Source organism: Ostrea edulis, chromosome 1, assembly GCF_947568905.1.
Source record: "Ostrea edulis chromosome 1, xbOstEdul1.1, whole genome shotgun sequence".
Classification (NCBI taxonomy): Eukaryota; Metazoa; Mollusca; class Bivalvia; order Ostreida; family Ostreidae; genus Ostrea; species Ostrea edulis.
The window spans coordinates 26464312-26480276 of record NC_079164.1 but is presented as its reverse complement, the minus strand read 5'-3'; the positions used below and the strand labels follow the sequence as shown (position 1 = coordinate 26480276).

Sequence of the window (15965 nt, the reverse complement as noted above, 5' to 3'; positions counted from 1 at the left end):
AATAAAAAATATTTAATGAAGATATCTATTATTGATGTATTTATTGCATTCTATTTAGTACTCCAGCTGATTAACTATAAATATGTCTGAACATTTACCTCGTGTGTCATTCGTGATTCTCTGTAGATTATCATCTGACCAGAGGGCATCGTTTCATTCATACTTTATTTTCCCCCTTAGGAGATTACAGAGAAAATACATTGACATCGATATAATAAGAGATACATACAAACAAGAAAAACTAGGTACGTGTACACATGATAACCAAAATAGAAAAGTATATATATATATATGTGTGTGTGTGTGTGTGTGTGTGTGTGTGTGTGTGTGTTTCATTAACCTTTTAATTAAACTGTATTATGTTATACAGATTCGATACGCAAGAGTTTGTTCTGCGCATGATCAGTTTTTGAATCGAGGCAAGCTACTGACAAACAAGTTGATGGTACAAGGGTTTCAACAGTCTCGATTGAAGTCAGCATTTTGTAAATTCTATGGTCGTTATATAATGATCTAGTTTCTCAATACAACCTATCATGGGGTCAAATGCTGCCTGACGTGTTTCATACCGATTGAACAAGTTCTTGCGTATCGAATCAGTTGAGAGATATAAACACCATATGCAAGTGATAATGGAATATTGCTACATAAATATGGGAAGTTGACGATGGAGAAGCTGAAATCATCCCGTTTTTCATACAGTTGAGTTGTCAGTTAATTTGCCGTTAATGTCTAATTTCAATAAAATATCCAAGTATGAAGCAGCAGTGGACGACTCTGGTGTCGTTTATTTCGAGCTCATGTAAAACTTATACGGTACCAATTTTGATGCACCAGATGTGCATTTCGACAAATAATGTCTCTTCATTGATGCTCAACCAAAATGTTTGAAATCTGAAATAAGAATGAAGTTTTAGAGCTATTATAGGGAAAAATGGTGTGCCAAAAAAGTGGAGTCAAATTCGTTTAAGGATAAGAGCTATGTGTGAGGGAGATAATCCTTAATTTTGAAATGAATTTCTAAATTTTATAACAGCAATTAAATATACATCCGTATTTTCAAGATAGTACCGAAGTACTTAGCTACTTTTCATAGTAAAATTATGTTGGAATATACATGTATATTCTCCAAATTAAGTGTTTATGTATTGTATTCTCTCTCTCTCTCTCTCTCTCTCTCTCTCTCTCTCTGGATGTACGTAGAGTATAGTATGGCATACTACAGTTTTATTTCCGTCACACGCGAAATTCATTGTTCATTCATCGTAATGTACATTTGAGTATAAAATGAGATGATAAGTGCATTGTCTTGAGTGAAAATCACTATGAAGAGTTCGTATAATATAATTACCCTATTTACTAACGCTTTCGGAGATAATAATTTTAATCTCATTTTCATATATGAACAATTCATTTAATCTTTATTATCAAAATGCAGAGATATATTTGTTCCAGTCCGTTTCTGTTGGGGTACATAGTGAATCGGAGGTAAGGACGGAATGACCGGTCCGTAGTCACTATCTCCAACGAATTCAGTCCCTGTGTCGTAGCTTGTATTATGTTCATCTTTCTGTATCCCTATTACAGATTGAGCTCGACCCTCGGGAATTCTGAAACACCGATACATAGACATGAAATGAAGCTTTTACAACAGGAATACGACATTAAAGTATTCAGTGCTTGATCAGCACTTCGCCAACGATGAGCAAACATTTCTGCATGAAACTATACAAAATGTGTTACATTCATATCAGCTGAACTTGCACATGTAATCTACATCAGTATATGATCAAAAGGAAAATAATTTTAGCATGACACTTATCATTATTTAATGAATGTGTATGCTATGTGATGCAGATATACGAACCTTTTCTTTTTAATGAGCACAATAAGGATCCCGATAACAACTACTATAACGACTCCAACAACAACCCCAGCAATAACGGGGACTTGTACAGCGGCATCTGTAACAGCAAATAAACCCCCACAGTGACGTAGCCATTTTAGTAACATCTTTCTAAATCATGCTTGAATTTAAAAAAAAATCAATGTTTAGAATTTGGTGTACCTGACGTGGAGGACGGTGAATTGCTCTCACTTATCTAGAATAAATAGACATGGTGTGATAGAAATCATTTTATATTAACATTTTAACTTCTTTGTTTTGATGGCTTATTTTGTTTCATCCAGTTGTACCAGAATTAACGATTGTGAATGACGATAAATTCTTTAGTATAAGTTATCTGTAATTAGCTATTTTTAACATCAGCTTCTGTAAACTTACCAATTTTTGACAGACCAGAGTTTGTGTGTCACAGGAGTATTGCTGACTGTCATACACTAGTAGAGTCACGTGATCACTGAAGGTTTTACCATCATAACTCAGCGTGATATTCCAACCGTGTACACCATCCATCACCGAACGGCGTCGACGTCGAGAGGATACAGGGATTTCCGGCAACGTCACAGTTATCAGGTTAAAATGACGAAACGTTGCATTCTGCATCACGGAGAAAGGGTTAGAAGATTCCGTTTCTCCTACCTTAAATGTAAAATGACAAGTAACCATTGTGAATAGTGATATAAAAATATCACAGAAATACCGACCGAGTCCATCCCACGTTGAGTTATAAGTTATTGGTATGAAGGGAGTCTAGAGATATGGTGAGTAATGTTATTGAGATTTTATTACCCAGATAACTTACTCACACTTGTCATCATCTGAGGAGATGGAGATAGCATACAATTATTCAAATTTCTTTTCGTGATTCATGATACATAAAGGACATAGAAATTTTTTAAAATATATACATCAGTAATAGATTATTTAAATGCTTAAAATAGGTATCTAGTATCTAGGTTTTACAGATCTGTAAGGTGAATGAACTCGTGAAGATAACGAACAGGGATCAACCCCATAAATCCAATAGAAAATGCAAAATTAAGAGAAGAGCAAACACGGACTCCTGTTGGAAGACCTGGGTTGCGTTCAAGATCGTAGCGACTAGTCTAGGTATGGTGGCTGATTTGTGTCACTTTACAGTTTTTTCGTCTTTTCGTAAATTGGAGGTGAAAAAACAACAAAATGATGTTTAGAGACTTTTTGTCCCAAAATAACAAAAAGACGACAAATTGTAAATGTTATTTACTTTCACCTCAAAATAGCGAAAAGACGACAAATTGTACAAAGGCATAATCAGCCACCATAACTAGCACCAAGATTAGCCGCCACGACCTTGAACGCAGCCGAAGATCACCAAAGACTAGGTAAATATTGTCAGTGAGGAACTTCAGCATCTTTAATATCAATTTCAGAGTACTTGTACGTAGAATCAGAGTAAAATGTATTTTTTGGATGACTGAACACAAATTATGAATACTTCTGCGTTCCAATTTTATTGACGAAACAGCTGTCTACAATATCAAAAACCCTACTCTTTAATTTGTCGTGATGAATGGTTATATAATTGAATGCATAACATACTTGGTACATATTTCTTATTACATGTAGGCCTTATGTGGAACACCTCAGTGTTTGTGTTTCTTTTTTCTTTTTTTTTTTTTTTTTTTTTGGCTGCGATAAAAATATCGTTGCTTGAAAGTAAGTAGTAGGCTGACCCTTTTATATATCGTATCAAATAAAACACAATAGACAGAAACAAACACACCATATTGTCATTTACACCCCATATCAACCCTTGACCAATATCAACCGCTGGGCTATCGGTCCTTTTGTATATAAAGGTGTCGGTTTTGTATGAGATATGATTAGTTGTTTCTTTAATCTACGTCCCGTCGAGAATTTTTAACTTATAATCAAACGCCACCAGCTTTAGGTGAAATATCACCCGTTATAGGTGAAATACCACAACTGAGCACTTATGGCCGTAGCAGTGAGGGTTCTTTAACGTGTTAACGCCTGCCGCGACACAGCGCCTCCGTTTTTAGGGTCTTATCCGAATGACCCGTGAATCTTCTAAATGCCGAGCATTTGACGAAAAAGTAATTATTCCTTATGTCTACGTCTTAGTGTTGATAAGTTTAACCTCTCGGTTGCGATGCTGCGAATGCTTTGCCACTGAGCTAACGCGACTGTTTTGTATGATACATGTATATGTGTAAACAGATGGTATATGTTTCATGTACTAGTATAGTATATTTAAAAAAGTCTTACCTTAAAATATGTGAAGTTGGCGACCACGTTTTCGGAGTAGAATTTCCCAGCAATATTGGTATGCTGACATAACCGTTGTCTTGTGTCACACACTCCACTCGATGGCAAGAAAAATTCGGTAGGAGGCATGAACTCCCGGACAGAGCAATCACTTCCGATGAATCCATCATTGCAGGAACACATGGCTATCAGTAATACAAGAAAATCAGATTCACTCAATGTATGAGTCTTAAATGTTTACAGTAAATACAATTATGATAAGAATCAGTTGAACGATATTCCGTCATTCCGTAAATCTAATTTTGAATTTGCCTTCATGTTAAATAATTCTATTATTAATGATTGCATTTTATAAGCATAAATCAACCTACCTTCTTTACACTGTCCGTTTCCCGAACAGTTTGCGGGGCAAAGTTGGGCCGTGATCAGTTGGATGATTGACAGCTCTTCGGAGGAGTTAGAGGAGGAGTTAGTATAAAACACCTCCTGCTTTTGGGCCTCTGTAAGACACGCCCCTTTAAGTGTGTCCAATGTATCCTCAACCCAAGTTGTGTTACCGGACATCTACCAACACATTTATTAGTAGCCTATTAATCATCATCGAAAGCAAAAAACATCAAGTACGAAAAACAGATTTAGTATTTGTTTGGGAGATTCATATTCTAATAATGAATATCAAGGAAGAGGGAGGTTAGTTTTTTAACATGGTACGGTGGATTAAATTCATGTTATGTATATGGCATCATTTATTTGGAGGAAAAAAATCCAGTGAAGCTGAAAAAATATAAATGACCTTGATATCCTCTACGCAGCTGTCAATGTAGGATTCTGCAGATATGTTGACAAGTTCATTACAGGTCTGGACGGCGGGGTCAAAGGTGAAAGCGTCTTCACAGTACTTCCTGGCCGATGTTGCGTTCCAACCATTGATCCAGTCACTCGCCTGAAAAGTATCTTACAAATCAAGATTTACTAAAACAAGTACTACCTATAGAACAGGGTCAACAATAAAAGGACCAAGGATAAATGAGTGAATTATGATCTGTAAATTATTTGACATTTTATAGCATTCAAATCGAGTCCACGTTAATGAAACTCAGAATATATTTTTCAGAGTTCAAAATGATACAAAGGATGCGCTTAGAAAGTACATTGAAAACGGCTGTTTCATCGAAGTCGGTAGCATATGTTAACGTCGTGGCGTCTCCAATATCGTCCAAATCAACCGAACGTTTCCGTCGATGCTTAGAGGTTGTACACGATGATATATCCGTCACCATGGAAACCTGACTTCCGCACACAGAGCTTGGTGTCGTCTGGTTGCAGTGGGCCTGATTACGTGTCTCAAAGTCCGGACTATAAGAATTCACAGGCTCATCGGAGGGACACGTGCAGTAGTTCTCATTGTCTGTATTGCTGTCTGTAGTGTAGCTGTGGATGAGGTATTGGTATTGGATGTTCACAAACATATTGCATACATATTGTTAATGAAATTTTCAAGACAACGCTCTCCATATTTAGGTCTTAACATGCAAAATCAAAATCTTACTTACGAATATGACTCGCTCAGGATTTTTGGATTCTTCACAAATAGACTTTCATCCAGAGAATTCATTGGAATTCTGCAGTAGAAAATGTAAGTTGTTGTAATAATGTGACCAATTATGGCAGCATTCGAGAGTATTTACCAAGGTTGAATGTACCTGCAAATACTGTAATCTTGTAAATTTACGCGTGGTGGTATTTATACTAAATACGTGATTACAAAGTTTTCGTGTAAATTACCCCAACGTGTATTATTTCCATATATCAAAATTATTAGATATCGCGTACACGTATTTTTTGCAAAGGAAATCCGCGTAATAAACAACACGCGGAAATATCCACGCTTACAAATATCAGATTTGATGAAAATAAACGAGGACTTCATAGAATAGAAAGACATACCTCCATGATTCTGCAAATCTATCCGTATCAGTCGCACTTTGTCCATTTTTAGGAATGAAGTCATCGGTGACATCATCATTAAGAAGTCCACACAGCCCCTCTGTATTTCCGATGTCAGAAACAGAGGCTCGGATACGAATACTGCCGATCCAGCTACTCCACCAGGACACCGAAAACGATACCACGGTGCCGCTCGGAAACGTTACCTGAATGATATATTTTAACCAGTGAATGAATAAGATTTGTAAAAAGCATTATTCCAGCTGAGAATTTTCATGGTTACGATGAAAAGGAAAAGATTTGATAAAGGATTTCTGGTACACTGTATGTATAGTGATAGGCTGTAAACCATTTAATCATGTGTTGTAAATGCTTCTACGGTCAAGTCAATTTCTATGTCGCTCTTTTAGAGGTTATACAATGGAGGCAAACCTCAACAATAACCAATATCCTTCAAGAATGGTTTTAATTTCTGTCATAACCTTTATACTACGATTGATCTTAACAATGTGATTTAATTTCTGTCTGCAAAGCACAGAAACTACACCTACTTAAATTTTATTCACATTTGTTAATTAGGTTTGTGTAATGCGATTTGACATTTATACAACATCAATGTTTCGGAGGGCTCTTCTTCCTTACCGTATAATAGCGCCAGTATTTCTGGATACGCATATCATCCTCGTTACATATGTCATTTTTCTCTTCTGGAACTGACAACGTCTTAGTCCAAGTTGTAGAAACTTCGGTGCAAGTGCGGACTGAAAAGAGACTTCCGCCACTTCTGATGGCTATGCCACAATTACACGTGGCGCGTCCCCAAACACATGCGGAAAACAACACGTGCACCTAACAAAATTCAGATACATGTAGGTCCTTTTCTTCGCTAGCCAAAGGTGACGCTCCACGGTGTTTCACCGTGGAGCGTCACCCTTGGCTAGCGAATATGGTAGGTCATATATGGAAATAATTTCTAATGACAATCGTGTTTCATTTTAAGAAGGGATGTGACATCAGAAAGATACAAGCAACTGTAACATACCTGTACCTATGTCTTCAGGTAACAAGTGAAATAAGAAAACTGATGGATATGACCCATGTAATGGATTTAACGGGACTTTTCTCTGCCTATCTATATATCTCTCTACGTGGATATAACGTAACTTCAGTGATAATTGTGTTAATCTCTCTATCAACAAGTGTATTTTTTTTTACTTTAGAAAGAGGAAGAAATTGGACGTCACTGATATTGAATTGACACCTTGAAGAGAAAATTGTTAAAATGATAGAAGAGAAGAAACGGGAATGTTGGGATAAAAAATGAAGAGTTTATGATTCTTAGACTTCATCAAACAAAGATATTCGTATGTCAAATTTAGCTATTAATTTATTTGTGAAATGAAATGAATTTCAGATATATATATGGGTGTCCGATCTTTATTTTTCCAAGTCTTAAGGGCCTTGCACTCGGCAAATCATAAAATTTGCAGTTTTGTATGATGTGTGTGCTTAATCAATTATTTTTTAAAAGTACGTTTTCAAGTAAGGTTTTTGTTAAAAGAAATACAACACCATTTTTATTTCCTTTGTGTTCAATGTTGAGTACACCAAAGATGTAATACTATTATTAGCATTACTTTCATGACAGATAAAAATAGTTCTTATTGTTGGAATACTTGGTAACCATCAAGAGAAAAAGGGGTAAACACTAATCCCAGTATATCAAATGCTGGCAATGCAATATGCAGTGCTTGATTTACTTCGACAGCCGAACAACCTATCATGTGCACAATACTGTATTCACTTCAGGTAAAAATAATATATTTTAAAAGATACAGATAGAAAACTTTCAGCTTAATGGACGCTTAATGTCTATTTTGTAATTTCTTTATCCTGTATGCGACCGGGATATAATACCGTGTAAGGTAAGGTTTTGTGTCTGTACAGCAGGAATTCCCCAGCCCGTTGATTGGAAAAGTACTTCCCGTCAAACGTCCTCTGGTGTGGATCTGTATAGGAAGCACAGAATTTACCAGACACTAGGATGTCTTTGTCTTTCACAATAACCTGTTGTTAGAATAGAGGTCAAAATCAATTAAAAAACATGTTATGTACAACCTGCCCAAAATGTTTTTCCACAACACGATATAATTTCAACCAGAAAAGGGGAGGTAAAACACCAGCATGTACCTAAAGGTATTGGTAGCGTCTGAGAAGTTTTAAAGAAAGAACTGGAATATGACGGAGGTATATAACAATCTGACGAATTCTATTCCCAAAGATGTGCAAACATGAAACTAAACGTGCCGCGGAAAAAAGATCGAAGTTTAATGATTAACGAACTCCTTAACTTAGTCCTCAACTTTAGAACAAAATTTAAATATCATTCGCACACCCGTTCCTACAAATCACCTGACAAAACATCAAAGAAAGGATCATTTCAGCTACAAATAAAGCTCAAGACCTTTAACTTACTGTAATCTCCGGGATCTTCACATCATCCCATATCCCAGATGAGTCCATAGGATTTCGAGTGGAGACCACTTTTAAGATTGATCTTCTCTCTCTGAAATTGACCAATCCGTCAATATAGCCGGTAACACTGAGAGATGTCCTTCTGTCCTTGTAGCCGAATACAATTCCACAGGGGTTATCCTTGAAGGCAACTCCGTTGTTGGTCTGTCCATTCACACACTGTCCCTCTCCTGGGGTCCAGATGTAGAATTGGAAATTACAATGAGAGGCTTTCATTGCGTCACTCAAAACTGGAGGACAACTGAATGGAACTGTTGCCTGGAGACCGATTTGAATTGTCTCCCCCTCAATCACTGAATACTGAAGGTGATCTGACTGTAAAAGGGGATGGTATTTAATTTGATTATTAGTCTTTTTGTACAAATAGTACTATTCTTGACGATGAGAAAGGCATGACATAGAAATACCTTAATGCCAGCAAAGTATGGATAACTTTCCTGAAAATCCCCTTGGTTTCCAGAAATTGTATCACGTGACTTTACAGCACAAGAGACCTGCAAACGTTATATCAAACATGAAATGAAAAATTCAATATATAATGTCGAAGGTAGCAATCAAAGAGACTAATGAGGTATCTGACTTGTTTTTATTACGACATTTGCTTACCTGGAAACTCATAGTGAAGTTGTTGGTCCAGTGTCGTGGGCGGAGTGCGGTGTCGTTTATGTTGCTGTAACTGACCCTAGAGAATCTGGCGTTATTCACCAGTGTCCCATCAATGTACCAGTCTACATCATACTCTACGTTTCCAGGAACTGGTTGGAATAGACACTTAAAGATGGCCTCCATGGCTGATCCGTCCTCGGTCTCCTCGTGGAAACTTCTCACTTCCGGACACACGTGGAGGTCGCTATCTAGATTATATTTATAATGTAAGTTTGAATGTATATTCAATTACAAAAGTATTTTCTTCATTTTTCATGATATACTGCTCTATGTTGAGTAGATTATGGTTTGCTTTGTTTCTGCTTTTGTTGATTTCTACAAACTAACACTCACCTGTTATATTCGACGATTTCTGACAGGAACCGCGGTAAGGAGCTGTGGAAACAATATCGTATAATACATGTAATAAAGAGAATGTGATAGGAGAATGTTATATAATAAGACAATGTGATATGATATGAGAATGTGATGTATGTATGATAAGAGAATGTGATATGATAAGAGAATGTGATATGTTATGAGAATGTGATGTATATATGATAAGAGAATGTGATATGTTATGAGAAAGTGATGTATGTATGATAAGAGAATGTGATATGTTATGATAATGTGATATGATAAGAGAATGTGATGTATGCATGATAAGAGAATGTGATATGTTGAATGTGATATGCTGTGAGAATGTGATGTGTTATGAGAATGTGATATGTTATGAGAATGTGATGTATGTATAATAAGAGCATGTGATATGTTATGAGAATGTGATGTTATGAGAATGTGATATGTTATGAGAATGTGATGTATGTATGATAAGAGAATGTGATATTATATGAGAATGTGATATATTATGAGAATATGATGTTTTATGAGAATGTGATATGTTATGAGAATGTGATGTATGTATAATAAGAGAATGTGATATGTTATGAGAATGTGATATGTTGTGAGCATGTGATATGTTATGAGAATGTGATATGTTGTGAGCATGTGATATGTTATGAGAATGTGATGTTATGAGAATGTGATATGTTATGAGAATGTGATGTATGTATGATAAGAGAATGTGATATTATATGAGAATGTGATATATTATGAGAATATGATGTTTTATGAGAATGTGATATGTTATGAGAATGTGATATGTTATGAGAATATAAAACTTATACGGTACCAATTTTGATGCACCAGATGCACATTTCAACAAATAATGTCTCTTCAGTGATGCTCAACCGAAATGTTTGAAATCCGAAATAACTATGAAGCTTTAGAGCTAAATATAGCCAAAAACAGCGTGCCAAAAAAGGTGGAACCAAATTCGTCCAAGGATAAGAGCTATGCATGAGGGAGATAATCCTTAATTTTGAAATGAATTTCTAAATTTTATAACAGCAATTAAATATACATCCGTATTTTCAAGCTAGTAACGAAGTACTTAGCTACTGGGCTGTAGAGACCCTCGGGGACTAACAGTCCACCAGCAGAGGCCTCGACCCAGGGGTCATAATATAAAACTTATACGGTACCAATTTTGATGCACCAGATGCACATTTCAACAAATAATGTCTAAAGGGAGATAATCCTTAATTTTGAAATGAATTTCTAAATTTTATAACAGCAATTAGAGAATGTGATGTATGTATGATATGAGAATGTGATATGTTATGAAAATGTGATATGTTATTAAAATATATGTTATGAGAATGTGATATGATAAGAGAATGTGATGTGTTATGAGAATGTGATATGTTGTGAGAATGTGATGTATGTATGATAAGAGAATGTGATATGTTATGAGAATGTGATATGTTGTGAGCATGTGATATGTTATGAGAATGTGATGTTATGAGAATGTGATATGATAAGAGAATGTGATGTGTTATGAGAATGTGATATGTTGTGAGAATGTGATGTATGTATGATAAGAGAATGTGATATGTTATGAGAATGTGATGTGTTATGAGAATGCGATGTATGTATGATAAGAGAATGTGATATGATTGGAAAATGTGATATTAGAAATATGTTATTACAAGTTCTGTTTATAATTCGATCATTAATGCAAAGTGTAATTTGATAATAGGTGAAATAAAAAGCACCATGTGAAGTGACTTTTAAGGAGCTAATCTTTACCAAAACATGCTTCCATCTCGACATAGTAAAGCCACCGCACGAAATATGCAATGGCGTCAACGGAGAAGATGAAGAATCCGTCACATTTTCTAACACTCGAATACCAATACCCATAGCATGACGAACGAATGCTCACTAGTTGCGTCCCATTGGTTGGAAGAGTGTCTGAAAAATGTACTCGAATGTGAGAAATAATAACAATATCATGTCACTTCAAACTTTGGAATAGGAAAATATATGTAAATTGTATTGATCATTGAATGTTTGTTTTCGTTATTATACATATTTGTATAATTTGAAATTGTTCACAAGTATAATTAACACATTTAACCGCATTAATTCAGTCTAGTAGTGTATCATTTCTGTTATCGATGTCGATTATTAATACATGTCGTTTTTTCGCAGGGTGTAGTATGTGATATTTATTTACCTCGCTAACAGAAATGATACACTAATAGACAGAATAAGAATAAACAATCTCTAAATATAGAAGTGTACAGGTATTACATGGCTGTTTCGTCACCAGCAATACAGACGCCGGTGAAGAGAGTTCGTACCATCATCAGGTTGAAATGAGAATAGATATATTTTTTCTAAAATATAGAAATTAGGCAAAATTTTAATCAAGGAGGTACTCTACGTCGTCATGATGGCTGACTTCCTTTTAAAACATGGATGAAAACATAGATATCAGAAATATTTGCCTATTCACCCGACAATACTTGTCGCTCGATATATGTTCCTTCATCAAAATGAAGTGTCTTTAGTTTCTCAGACACCACAACATTAATCATTTTCATCACCATTGAAAATAACTCAGTTTTATTTTTCAACCATTTTACACATAAATGTTTCATGAAATCAAATACTAAATTTTTGTCCTGAGAAACTTAAGATTGATATTTTTTTATGCTCGTCTTTAGACGGGACATATTATGGTACAGCACTGTCTGTCGATCCATTAAGGATTTTCTGTTTACAATACTGGCTTGCACGTCGCCCAGTATAAATACAACGAGAAGATCATTGGATCAGGTCCCTAGATACTGCATTTCCATATGTATGCAATGATAATGTATATGACGTGGGGAATTTGACTAGTCGACAAGGAAATAACGTGAAAGTGATAGGACTATTTCCCAATACTTAAAGACGAAAACGCAGTCATGGGCATTGTTCATATAAAAAAAAATGATGTCACGTTTGATTCACTTTTACCTTACATTAACAGATCATTAGGTTCACATCATATTCGTACAAAACTTTACTCTGTTCCATTGAGAGTTTTACATACGTTATTTGAAGAAGCCACAGATATTACTGTTAGGTCGTATTTATAAACAATTATTCTATCATTTTCAACAAGAGCCCAACGGGCCTTAACGATCACCTGAGTATCATAGCCCACACAGGGAATCTCACATTTGCTTTTAAGCCTCAATATGGAGTCTTTTGTGCACATGTTTATGATCTTTCAAAATATACATATAATTCCTATTCATTTACAGAAGAAGGAAAAATGGAAGTTTGAAGTATATGCAACTAGAGAGACAAATACCATCAGTCTAAGGGATATGTTTTATTAAAACTATTAAGTGAAAACCTGAAATAAAATGAGTAATTAGAAATACGTTTAAATATGACAATGAATATCACAATTACATATAGTTAAAGTTATCATGAATAATTACCAAACACCGGTACATATATTTTCTCAATAAGAAATATGAAAACTCAATGCTAAGTAGCTATTTACGTCTGTTCCCTTTAAGGGTAGCGCCGAGAGTGCAGTCCCTGGTTTAGTAAAAGCGGGAAAGTGAGTGAGTATTAGAAACCGGTTAAACAAGTATAGGGAAGTCCAGTGGTCAGTTATAAAAACACACACGTGGTCTGTCACACTTGAGCGCAGAAATAAAAACACATTTACACTTATGCAACAATGAGAAATAAATGATTAATGATAATTAATTTACAGAGGTTACATATATAAATCATTTTGACCCCCTCCTACTCCCCCTCTTGAACCCCTGACCTCTGGGTTGTGAATATCACAATTTAAGAAGAGGACATTACGGACATCACCATGACCATGCATTTAGTTTAATTCTAAAATAGTGAAGAAAAAATAATTTTTATATTTTTAATGTGTGGCCATATTAGTCCTACCCAAGGGCCTGAGCCACCGATCCAGGAGCCCTGATTTCACAATTAGTAGAGAGCTTTGTGGCCATAATTATCATGTATTTACTTTTCCTCAAACATATATGAGAGTAGAGAAATGTTTCTAAGATTTAAGATACATGTGATGTATTTTCACTACATGGCCATATTGGCCCCGCCCTAGGACCTCAATCCCTGATCCAGGAGCCATGAATTTCCCAATTTGAGTAGAAAGCTTCATGGACATCTTAAACATGCATTTGGATTTTTCTCAAATATACATGGGAGTAGAAAAGAACTTTGCCCCCTCCCCCCAGATTTTAAAGATTAGAAAGCTTGTAAGATCGTAAAGTTGTATGTAAATTAGACCAGCACTAAACTATCTTCCTTGCGAAGAACAGCATTTCAACCAATAATCTGCTTAAATCAGACCCATACTCATTATTAGATACATGTATGATATTGAGTATGGGGTCTGATTTTATTCAGACTGTTCAACCAATGTACTTCAGTAAATGTTTAATAATCATTACTTCAAGAAATACAATACAATTTTTGCCATAACATGTAGCGACATAACATTTAACATGAATACTTATTTTGTTTCTAACATTAATGATGTAAATATAAGCAGTATTGAACTACAAAATTTGTAAAGACTAAACAAGTACATCACGGAACAGACAGAGGAATTGTTTCATTGGAATGATGATGGTCTTTGAAGCAGTTTAACTTCTGTCCAATTAAGATTCTATTAGTCCCTTGGGAGCAAGCAATGTTGTTTCAGAATTCAACTGGAGATTCCGAGATGAATTTAATAAGAAAGAGCTCAATTACATTTGTTCAGTTAAAGATTAATTAATGAGTATAATTTTAGTTCAACCCAAAATAATTGATTCATACCATGTGAAAGATTATATCTAAATATATGTAATAAAATGAAAATATGTTTTGGAATATATCTGTAGTCATGTGAACAATTCAAGAGATACATGTATATTGACAAATCAATGTGCAATAGACACAATCCAAGGAATATTCTCAAAACTACGACGATAGGAGAAGGGGGGGGGGGGGGGGTAATCAGACTGTCAAAACCACGGTATATGTGACATTCGAGTTTAAAACTTGAAAACTGCATGTCACTGTGAAAAGTAGTTACTAATTTTCTATTTGGCCTCAATAACTATCAGGTCAACGAGAAGCGGGGAAAGTGGTTGGACAGAAGCTCTCTGCACGGGATCCTAGGGGTGGGTAATGCTATTCTAAATTCATTTTACTGCGTTCATCCATCAGACCACGAAAGACAAGTGAACTCAATGTCAACTTTCGTGAAGTTTCAGACATACGTCTTACAACTAGTACTTCATTAGAAGGGGCGTTGAAATGTCCATTAAGACTTTCAGATACTGAAATTTTGACCTTGTTGACCATTTCGGATCAATTTATTATCAGCAAATCGACATACGATCAGTAGATTTAAGAATCAGTCAGCTGCAACACTAACCGTTTAAGACGAAGGAACAACCAGAGGAGCAGGCACATTCATCAGAGAGTACAAGTGGGCGTCCATCTGAGAGCTGGGGGCGGATCCAGATGAAGGACAAATTAGACATGTCAACAATCTTGATACACGACACTTCTTCGTCGATTATTACTGTAGATGTATCCTCTGACGTGCACGGATCGGGTTCGAACAAGCTTTGCCATCCTGAAATTAAAACACAGTATTGATCAAGATGCACCGATGTTTGGTCAGTAATAAACCTTTGCTGTTTCAAAGTTTGGTTGGTTTCTTTTATATTTATCTCGATAAAAGCACTGACTTTCAACCTGTCATTGTACAATATGGTCATTACGTTTCTGAATTAACATCATTACGAAAGCGCTTTTCCAACAGCATTTAATTCATGCATGTGAAAAACCAAAACATTTCGTACTGGTGCCAATAGATTATTTGTTAAAATTCGACACAAAATAGCAACATCTTCTTTTATATATATATATATATATATATATATATATATATATATATATATATTATACATACCATAAGATCCCTGGAGGAGAAGCAAGAAAACGAGCCCAATCATTTTCATTAAGTTGTTATGTTATGTTAGTATGCAGATAGATTCTAATGAAGTACTCTTTAAATCGTATCGATCGGGTAATCATTTGAATATTCTATTCAGTATTCTAACCCATGCAGTGCGGATGCCAATTTTTCGCAAATGAATTGATTCCAATAAAGGATTTTTAAAAGCAGGAAGTAAAATATATTGACATTTTTCACAACACTGTCTATAAATAGAGCTAAGTAACTTTGAAATTTTTCCACAGAACTCCCAAACAT

The 15965-nt window shown here is 35.3% G+C and overlaps 2 protein-coding genes and 2 long non-coding RNA genes across 5 annotated transcripts in view; 2 read left to right on the top strand and 2 right to left on the bottom strand.

Annotated features, from left to right (window-relative positions):
- LOC130046545 (von Willebrand factor D and EGF domain-containing protein-like) overlaps positions 1–205 on the bottom strand; it is a 17128-nt gene extending 16923 nt beyond the window's left edge. Inside the window, exon 1 of the mRNA XM_056153153.1 lies at positions 99–205. The gene's annotated coding sequence lies outside the window, so the exon portion shown is untranslated. The remainder of the gene's footprint in view (positions 1–98) is intronic.
- On the bottom strand, positions 148–15844 carry LOC125663830 (von Willebrand factor D and EGF domain-containing protein-like). Of its 2 annotated transcripts, XR_007365656.2 has the most exons (20): positions 15663–15844; positions 15120–15323; positions 11453–11617; positions 9656–9697; positions 9263–9510; positions 9064–9150; positions 8597–8971; positions 8039–8188; positions 6764–6970; positions 6122–6327; positions 5728–5796; positions 5326–5605; positions 4968–5117; positions 4546–4738; positions 4175–4359; positions 2285–2542; positions 2069–2102; positions 1868–1964; positions 1352–1610; positions 148–894 (listed from the first exon to the last, which is right to left on the bottom strand). XR_007365656.2 is itself a non-coding variant. In XM_048896221.2 (19 exons), exons 1-19 carry the CDS (start codon positions 15709–15711, stop codon positions 1415–1417), a joined length of 3195 nt encoding a protein of 1064 aa, XP_048752178.2. In that variant the 5' UTR covers positions 15712–15844; the 3' UTR covers positions 148–1414. The 2 variants fall into 2 exon arrangements, 1 of the variants encoding a protein (XP_048752178.2); XM_048896221.2 differs by having other exon boundaries at positions 148–1610.
- On the top strand, positions 5472–6429 carry LOC130052091 (uncharacterized). The gene is made up of 2 exons (XR_008800454.1): positions 5472–5616; positions 6174–6429. It is a non-coding gene; the product is annotated as an uncharacterized LOC130052091 (long non-coding RNA).
- Positions 8824–11431, top strand: LOC125663831 (uncharacterized). The gene is made up of 3 exons (XR_007365657.2): positions 8824–8962; positions 9409–9528; positions 9682–11431. It is a non-coding gene; the product is annotated as an uncharacterized LOC125663831 (long non-coding RNA).
- Positions 15845–15965: the final 121 nt, after the last annotated feature.

What these genes read in the sequence shown, in the direction of transcription:
- LOC125663830 (XM_048896221.2), bottom strand. Translation starts at nt 15,711, where the DNA reads ATGAAAATGATTGGGCTCGTTTTCTTGCTTCTCCTCCAGGGATCTTAT. An exon ending in CGAGATGGAAGCATGTTTTG is followed by an intron (nt 9,698 to 11,452) that starts GTAAAGATTAGC and finishes TTGTTTCCACAG; the next exon opens with CTCCTTACCGCGGTTCCTGT. An exon ending in AATACTGGCGCTATTATACG is followed by an intron (nt 6,328 to 6,763) that starts GTAAGGAAGAAG and finishes TATATCATTCAG; the next exon opens with GTAACGTTTCCGAGCGGCAC.